Source organism: Aulonocara sp. 'chitande type north' Nkhata Bay, linkage group LG12, assembly GCF_057382095.1.
Source record: "Aulonocara sp. 'chitande type north' Nkhata Bay isolate Kocher_YH1m ecotype deep benthic linkage group LG12, A_spYH_male_GT1.1, whole genome shotgun sequence".
In the NCBI taxonomy this organism is placed as follows: Eukaryota; Metazoa; Chordata; class Actinopteri; order Cichliformes; family Cichlidae; genus Aulonocara; species Aulonocara sp. 'chitande type north' Nkhata Bay.
Genome location: NC_141355.1, coordinates 15,577,111 through 15,586,034, shown reverse-complemented (window position 1 = coordinate 15,586,034; position 8,924 = coordinate 15,577,111). Strand labels below are relative to the sequence as shown.

The 8,924-nt window shown below is 42.2% G+C and overlaps 2 protein-coding genes across 3 annotated transcripts; both read right to left on the bottom strand.

Moving 5' to 3' along the window:
• Window positions 1-411: 411 nt before the first annotated feature.
• gatd3l (glutamine amidotransferase class 1 domain containing 3, like) lies at window positions 412-5,039 on the bottom strand. Of its 2 annotated transcripts, XM_086313790.1 has the most exons (7): window positions 4,815-5,039; window positions 4,680-4,732; window positions 4,482-4,595; window positions 4,260-4,391; window positions 4,038-4,130; window positions 756-921; window positions 412-651 (listed from the first exon to the last, which is right to left on the bottom strand). In XM_086313790.1, the coding sequence occupies exons 1-7, from the start codon at window positions 4,929-4,931 to the stop codon at window positions 517-519; spliced, it is 810 nt and encodes a 269-aa protein (XP_086169916.1). In that variant the 5' UTR covers window positions 4,932-5,039; the 3' UTR covers window positions 412-516. The 2 variants fall into 2 exon arrangements, with proteins under 2 accessions (XP_086169916.1, XP_086169915.1); XM_086313789.1 differs by having other exon boundaries at window positions 412-921.
• A 1,159-nt stretch (window positions 5,040-6,198) lies between these two features.
• tmem127 (transmembrane protein 127) lies at window positions 6,199-8,873 on the bottom strand. The gene is made up of 3 exons (XM_086313792.1): window positions 8,082-8,873; window positions 7,819-7,983; window positions 6,199-7,725 (listed from the first exon to the last, which is right to left on the bottom strand). Exons 1-3 carry the CDS (start codon window positions 8,317-8,319, stop codon window positions 7,415-7,417), a joined length of 714 nt encoding a protein of 237 aa, XP_086169918.1. The 5' UTR covers window positions 8,320-8,873; the 3' UTR covers window positions 6,199-7,414.
• Window positions 8,874-8,924: the final 51 nt, after the last annotated feature.

The following is an 8,924-nucleotide window of genomic DNA, read 5'->3' as shown; positions in this document are numbered from 1 at the left end:
ACTGCCACTTACCTTTGTTCCCAGTTTTTCCCAAGATTACTTTTCTTTACATGACTAACTATTGTGAGTGCAGGCAGTGTTCTGCAGAAAGCTGAATCACAGTTTGATTTAAGGACTTAAAATGTCGGGGTATTTGTGCAATATTAGACTTTGTCTACACTTTTTGGGATTAAAACCATTAAATATTTTCTCCATGTGATGTTTATCTGTTAAGTTGGTGGAAGTAGCTGTGATGGTGCTTTCTCATGCTCCCAAATCAGCAGTTAAGAGCACAAATGTACCAAAAGAGGACACTTGCTATTAAAACTCTGACTTGTTATTTTGAGGAAGCGCAGTGGATTTCTCAGTCGCTGTCTTTAACCCCATCCTTAGCTCTCATATTGACCAAACAAGATTACACAACACACAGCATTTGCTGTTTTACTAAACTATTTTTTTTATTGTTTCAGGTAAGAATTCATCACAGTACACAGGTGTATATTTTGCAGTAGCACTATTTCTTCTCCAGATGTCACCTCACTTGGTTGACATGCGCATGACATGCTTGACCATATTTCCAATACCATCAAATATATAGTGATAGTGATAATCAGTCTCCCACATGAAGGATGGAGTGCTAACCACTTTGTTCTTCTCATCCACATAGGCTTCGTAAAGGAAAGGGTTAAGGTCAAATCAGAGGTTATTTCAGGATAATGACAAAGAGAATATTTTTCACTGATATTAATACTGAACAGAAACCTTGGAAAGGATATATATGGCTCACGGACGTTGTGGCGAGCACCCATGCCCTTCACAGCCTGCACCATGTTTGTGTTTGGCCAGTTTCCCCAGCGGGTGTTGTCGTCTCGCTCGTAACCCATGGTTACCTCAATGCTCGGCAGCACACGGCAGGCCAGCACAGGAGCCATGCTGGCGAGTCTGAAACAGGAGCAGGAGAGGACAGTTGTCTGAGGTCGGAGACTTACCGGTGTAAGCCAGACAGGTGGGACTGAGTCCTGAGAAAAGAAAGTCTCTCCCAGAGCAGCACTGATTTGGTGTGACACCACAAAACTGGTGGCTAGATTAGGATTAATATGATCATTTAACAGCAAATTAAATCCCCCCAAAACAAAGTTTTAATTTGGAAAAAGGGAATAGAAGCTCAGTGGACGTTTGCCATCACTTAATCTGCAATTTATACCCATACTCTTAATCGATGACAGGCAGCTGTACCTTGTGATACTACAAATGTTGACATCCATCCGATGCCAGGAAAATACAAGGCCAGCATTGCAGACAGCAGTACTGATACTGAGAACTTATAAAGACAGCTTATGTTTGGGAGAGCAGTGTGTCATGATTTATGAGATAAAACATCATCAGTTTGCAAATTCTAAACACAGTCACAGTCATTTTTACTTTCTACAATTATTAGTCAAGACAAAAAAACTCATGTATTTTGAAACTGGGTTTGTTTCAGAGCTGGGATGTAAATGTGCCTGTCTTCGGATCAGCTTCAGTTGTTTAAATGTGCTAAAGGCTATAAATAAAATAACCATGACAACCAAAAGTTTTTTATTTTGTGTAGATTTTTTATAAACCTTTCTTTAATTTAATATATGTTTTCATTAATAATGCATCAATCCAATTCATTGGGCTACATACTAAACTTAGAGGGCAGAAATAAAGTATCGTTCCTATTACCAGACTCAATCTGATTCCAATACCAGCATTGGTATCAATACTATCGATACTTCGATTGATCCACCCACCTCTAACAGACAGGATACGTCATTCTCTATTCTACCCACATTTTTAAATACTGTTAACAAAGCTAAATACAGACATGCATGAAGCACTGTTCAGTTATTTCTCAGGAGAAATGAGAGCAGTTTCTAATGCACTGCGCAGGTATTTGAGTTTTAAGAGTGCTGCCTGCGAGCCGCAGTCTTCACAGACATTGAACATTTCCTCGCCCCTCTTTGCACCTTTTGATCTGCCTGTCAGACATCGTGGCACTGAAAAGCTAAGGTTTTTTTTTTTTCTGCATGAAGCTGCAGCTGGAGGGTTTGTGCCATGGATGGAGATGCGCATTGCAGAGTACTCATTATGCCCCCCAGGCACTAAATTCTCGGTTTAAGAAAGGTGGCGTGATTCTAAATATAGGTTTGCTTGTTTTGTTGGCAGATCGTTTTCAGATTTAAAGACTCAATTACAGCTCTGACAAAACAGAACAATGGAGGGGGTGTTATATGGAGGCAGCAGGGCTCCCGTCTGCAATAGAAACATGTCATCACTTTGACAGTGATACTCACTCCCAAATTACACAGCTTGCAAAACATTTGAAGGCCTTTGCTCTTGATGGTAGAATGGCTACAAATGATGGCTGTTTTAGTCTTTAAATAATCTGTAATGGCTCCGACTCCTCTGTACGCATTAATGGCAGTAGGAAAGGATTAGTCCTCTTTGGGTTGCGGTCAAGAGCACTTTTTAACCCTACTCAGCCTCCAACTCCACTCTTTAATTCCTGTAATCCCGCATCTCCTTTGACCTTTGACCAGGCCTTCTGCACCCTGTTCCCTGTCTGCGCAGCCACTGCTCATCACCTCATCAGTGCCCTTGTGCCAACGCAGTCACCAAGGCCAAACCAGTCAGAAGCAGTCTGAACGGATGTTTTCAAAAGACAAAAAGGCATTCTGTAATCAGATTACATTACGTAATCTAGCCTCGTTCAAAACTTTTTAGTGCAATTGGGTTACTGATCCAAAAAAGAAAAGAAAAAAATCTGGATTATCCTAATCCCAACAGAAGAGTGAATTTAGGGGGATTTTGTGAAGAAAATGTAATAAAAGTTTAAAATTGATCAAATAAACCAACAGTTGGAGAGATCATGTAGATGAGGTAAACATTAGGCTATGTATAGACGTTTTACTGCAGTAAAGTGGGGAAAAAGGTTTCTCTAACCAGAAAATCAGCCCTGTCATACATCAGGACTGCCTGCAATGACACAATCATCTGAGGTGCTGCAGTCAAAAAAAGTGTAAGTACACATTCATGTAGGAAAGCCAGCTTTAAAAATCTGTTCTCTCCATAAATGAGGCTCATTATGATCTTATGATTTAAAACGTGGGTTCAGAATACCCAGAAGCCACAGCCAGCACCCTGCACTGTCATAATGTATGTAGTCCCATTTAGAACAGGCGCAATCGGGATTTGGTCGTCTCATACAGTTTGAATCCGGATCAGGATGAAGTTAATCCAATGCTAATTTAAAAAATTAGCATTGGATTAAGTGAAAAAAAGCACTAAAGTAAGAGGGGTTACATGAACCTGGAGATTTTCATAGATTATTGTGATCCTGATTTTTTTTTCTTTCTTTTTCCTTTTTTAAAAAAAACAAACAAACTATTTTTGAACAACACCGGAGTGTCAGTACCAAGACTGTCCTGTCTGCTTTGAACTGTAGGATTTGTGTGGTCTGTCTGCCCTCGTGTTCCTCGATGTCAGCTTAGGACTCTGCTTGTCCTGCTGTCTGCTCTGATCAGTGAGAGCCAATAAGGAAACTTTTAGCACACGATGTGTAAATCTTCTCAATCACTTATTTAATTATATGCAGCTTTTCTTCTCGACTGGGTTTGTTATTTTAACACACTGACTATTCTCAGTAGTTTCACTGTTCCACAGTAGAAGTCAGATTTCCATGTGCAAATCTTTACTCGCAGGAAATGAAATGACTAACAAATTTTAAGGATGCGATGTGATCATTTTTACCTAATAACATCATATTAGTAACTACTAACAGAATCACACTATAAATATGAAGTCTCTCAGTCAGCAGCTCAGCATTCACTGCCTGACTGTTTTCCTTTTTACAGCCTCTCCATTGTCCCAATTCCATTACGGGGATTGTTTAAATCTTTAAATAGTTTAAAGTAATCTAACATAATCTGATTTAAAGCGTGCCAGAACTCACTGGCAGTCTTTAAAGTGGCCTCATGATTTATCAAATTCTCCATCAGTACTGCAGTAGTGAATATTGCTCGGATCATACGCACCCGATAGGCTTGCGTGAACGATGGAAATCCTTAAGCACCCTTTCCACGTCGCCGTGCAGCTTGCAGTCTTTGCCGTCCTTCATAAAAGATGATCTGAAGAGTAAAAACTAATAATTAGTGGTTCATTTTTAATGTAATACAAACTTGTGTTGTATCTAATCCTAACTCTGTTTTACACCAGCCGGTCTCAGAGTGATTTCTTCACATGTCAGCACTCCTCACAGATTCTTGGTGATTCCATGGCCTCCTGGAAAGATGACGGCATCGAAGCTGTTGACGTCCAGCTTGGACAGGTCCTGCATTTGTGTCATTCCCTGTCCGTGACTGAAGCGGGCTGCCTCCATCATCATGTTCCTGCGGGGATGGACAGAATTCATCACAAAGTGCACCCACGTAACCATAGACAAAGTCAAAACGCCCACTGCGCCCATCTTCGAGGCCCACCGGTTCTCTCCAGAGGCAGGTTGCTTTCTCATGTGGTCAATCACGTGCATCTGCTGTTGATTTGGAGCAAACATCTGGAAGCGGGCGCCGTTACGGCTCAGGTGGTACATGGTGCTGAAGACGAGAGGGGTGCATTACCATCTGCCTGTGTTAATTCAGTCATGTGCATTTCCTGACCTCAGCAGGAGTGATACTCACTAAACCCCTTCATGGACATCAGTACCGTCCCACCATCCACATCCTGAGAAAACCTGAAACACATGGACTCACCAAATCACAACTACACCCACACTGGATCTGCTCCTTTCTCCCAGACTGATCTGCATCACTTACCACTGCAACGTTAGTATTTCCCCAGTTGCCGTAGTCACCCTGGTGCACAAAGCAGGCAGGCTGGCGAGAAAGAACAGCCAGCGTTTGTTTTGACAGCAAAGCCCTGGTTGCCAGCATGATTTAGCTTCAATCTCACTGTTGTAGAAGAAAAATAAAAAAGACTTCACAGTTTTACCACCGAGCCACGTAGAGACTTTTAATGGTCGTGGTGTTGATGTCAACGAGGTTGTCCGTATATATACCTGTAGAGTGGGGCTAAGTGACGTTGCCACGTAAGCTCTGTCTTCTGAGAAGAGTCGTCTCTTGTTCGCCTTGACTGACTTACTCTCCTCCTCATGAACACTCTTTCCTATTAATACCTTGTTTATTTATCTGATTAAGTCATTTGGCCACAGAGTGACACTTCAGCTTTGAAGAGCAATGTAAACATGTAGTGCTTCAACCCAAACGGTATCTTGACCTTTTAATAGTTTAACTCTTGGTGACAGATGCAGACGAGCGAACTTGCAGAACAGACGCTAAAAATGTTAGAGTAGCTAACATATACTTTGGCAGAACAGTCACAGTGTCTTTTATATAAGGCAACAATCGAAGTGATGCCTGAGTGAGCCCTTTTTTCCTGCTTTCTATAGTTACTCCTTTGTCCCAATTCAATTACAGGGATTGTTTAAATCTTTTGCGTTTAGCTAGTTCAAAGTAATCTAAGGTAATCTGATTTATGAAGTGTGGCAGAACTTAACAGTCTGTAATTTAACCTCATGACATACGTTATTCTACACTAGCTCATTATTTAAAGACTGTTTATTGATCACATTGTGCATCCAGGAAAAGCCTTGCAGTCTTTGCCAGTAAGACTTTTTTTCTTTTTGCAGCAAAAAGATCCTGGGTTCAAGTCCCCCGGTCGGATTGGGCTTTTCTATGGGGTTTCTCTGTTCTTGGTAGGGTGAATGGTGATTCAGAATCACTCATTTGTGTGAATGTGATTGGCTTTCTGTCTTTTTGTGTTAGCCCTACAACAGACTTGCGACACGTCTTAGACGTACCCTGCCTCTCTCTGCTAGGCTCCAGTCTCACTGCGACCCTCAAATGGATAAGTGGTTAAGAAAACGGATGGATCAAGCTTTTAAACGGCTTCATACTTCTGAACTCTTCACAGTAAAAGGCGTACCATACGCCCTCTAAAGTCCATTAGACCTTAAGACTCTTACTCTCTTTAATGCCATGTTGTGTCTACAGTCTCTAGACTACGAGACCAGAAATACCCCAGGCAGACGTGAACGTTAAAGTCACAACACTGTTAGATCAATGCAGATCCTTCAGACTGCATTTGCTGAAATCCCATTAAAACAATGTTAATTCACAGATGACGAGCGAGAGGCAAAAGTATGAGGTTTCCTTTATTATGATCACTTCTTTTTTAAATGTATAAATGATCATTATTTACAAATTGAGGAAGGGAGGGGGGTTATAGTGACAGTTTGAGGGACAAATGCAGAAAATTATGGAATCAACAGAACAATACACAACCAACAAGAATCACAACATCAGTCACAAGTCCAAGCCTCTGTCTGTGGGAGATGTTCTTGTTGAGATTGTGACTCAAAGTTTAAAGTCTTCACACAAATGAACTCATGCACTGGAAATGCATACTGAAACGGTCACATGTGGGAATCACAAAGTGCAAATAATTTTTTTTTTTTTTTTCAAAAGCAAACACAAGAAATATAATGAACAACTTCTGATGCTGTGAGGTGTTTTTTAAACTAAATGTCACCCTTACTGTGAAATAATACAAACATGTTTCTCACTTTCTCTCAATTGCCACACACACTCACTCACTCTCTCTTACACGCGGCGCGAAGACAGACACACACACACACACACACACACACACACACACACTGATTCGTTTTAAAACACCAAAGACCTGGCTCACAATTTCTGACAGTTTTCTTATGTCAAGTACAGAAGGGAACAACGAAGACTTAACTAGTGAAAAGAAGAACAAAGCAAAAACTACAAAAAGACAGCACAGACAATAAATGAGGTCCAATTTGATATCTTATATAAAATAAAGATGTTCAAAGAATCTCGTCAGTGTATTTCTGCATCTGTAAGGTGTCGGTAAAATGAAATTCACACAAATGGCAAGCACGTCAAACTAAAACCATAACGCAAACAAAGCTCCACTCACATCCGGTCAAAAGCAAAACAACTGCCGACAGCGCTCATTCAACTAAATCCTACAAAAACAATCCAGCTCTGGTTGTTCCATCAATTAATTGTCATGAGCCGTGTTGAGCACTTCCAGCAAGTTTAGTTTTCTTTACATGTAAGAACCAAATCCCTAAAAGCCATTTACATGCAATTCACCAACAACTCCAGTGGTGAAAGTAAGAATTAGCTTCTACATTTCTGTCACCACTAAAGAAAGCTTTCATGCACCCAAGCACCGTCATTCAAGGAACCTGCGCACTGACACGCTGTGTTCACTCAGTATTTTTGCAAAGATATCCATTTGATAAAGAGCGGGGCTTTGCCCATCAAGCTAAGTAGCTGTGCTGAGAGAGAAAGGTGTTAGCAAGGCGAGTCTGGTGGCATTAGGGTGTGTATGCGGGTGGCGGTTGAAATTGATTGGCAATGTCATAATCGGCAGGAAATGTTTCACTGCTGTCCTCCATCTCCGAGAGCAGCTCTAAAGCCTGCTCTTCCTCCTCAGTGGGGTAGTGACGAAGGAGATTTGCAGCTGTGGCGAGGATGGATGCTCCGCCCGCGCCCGCCACCAGGTAGAAGCTGATAGCAAAAGTGACGTATATGAGAGAGCCGTGGTACTTTTTGTGCTGCTGCTGTAGGGACAAGATCAGCTCTGAGGCCCAGTAGCAAAAACCTATGACTGTGGCACACTGCAGCACTGGTGGGAGACAGAAAGAAACGGTTACAAACCATTGAATTTACACATTGTCTGTCTTCTTCTAGACAGCATGAGGGGAAAAAAGATTATTACCTGTGAGAATATGTGCAAAAGCATATCTGCGGGTTATTTTCAGGGCAGGGTGCTTGGGACCAAACACATCCAAGAGAAAAGCAGTCAGACTGCAGAGGATTCCCAGGAAACAAAAGCCAGCGATTACTCTCAGCAGCAAGATGGTCTGCGGGTTCACGCAGTAATCTGATGGGAACAGACGGCCACATCACAGAACATTACACGTGAGCTCTGGGATTAATTGCTACTGTGGGTTTTTAACGGAGCTTGTGTGTGGGCCTCACCATCCAGAAGCTTGGGGTCGATGTATCCCAGGACATCTGACACCCCCAGCTCTTGTCTCGGACAGGTTCCTCCGTGGACGCGGAGCCAAGCCGGCTCAGCCAGAGCTGTACAAAGCGCTGTAATGGACAGAGCTCCGGGAAGAGCCGACACAAGGCTCCGCTCCGGCTGCTTGGGCAACGAGGTGCCCCCTCTCCTCCTTCGGCCTCCAGGGACAGTAGAACCCGGCGGGGCATACATCCTAATCCGATTTCCTCGTCCTCTGTTGTATAGTGTTGCTTTCCCTTTATTGTCAGTGTACCTGACAGCACTGCGCTAGTAACGAGCAAGTAAGCCACAAAACCGACAACCGGTAAAGCTAATTCTGGACTGATGACAGCGGCTCGGCTCCTTTGTTCACTCAGTTTCCAAATTAAAATAGACCATAAAACTAGCTGTTTAATCAAAAGCAGTGCAGGTGTCTGACTGACGGCAACACAATGGACAGATGGCGTTCAGGCCTGCTAGCTCTGTTGTTAGCCTGAAAAGCTAACTTCTCGTAAACGTAAAATTTCGTCAAGTTTTTCTTTGTTACAAAAAATAACTTTAACAGCGACCGACACGACAGTCATACGTCTATAAAGTAATATAGCTAACAACACTAATAAATTAACGATCGATTTGGTACACAAAAAACAAAGACAAAACAAAAGGAAACGTCCGCTGGCTTCCTCGAAAACACTTGACTTCCTTGTTCATACCATTCTTCTTCTTCGCGGTCTCGATAGCTGTGAAAGTCAGTACTCCCACCTACTGGCGACTCCTTCTATGGGAGTGAAAGTCATCATACAATAACAAAATTCTCG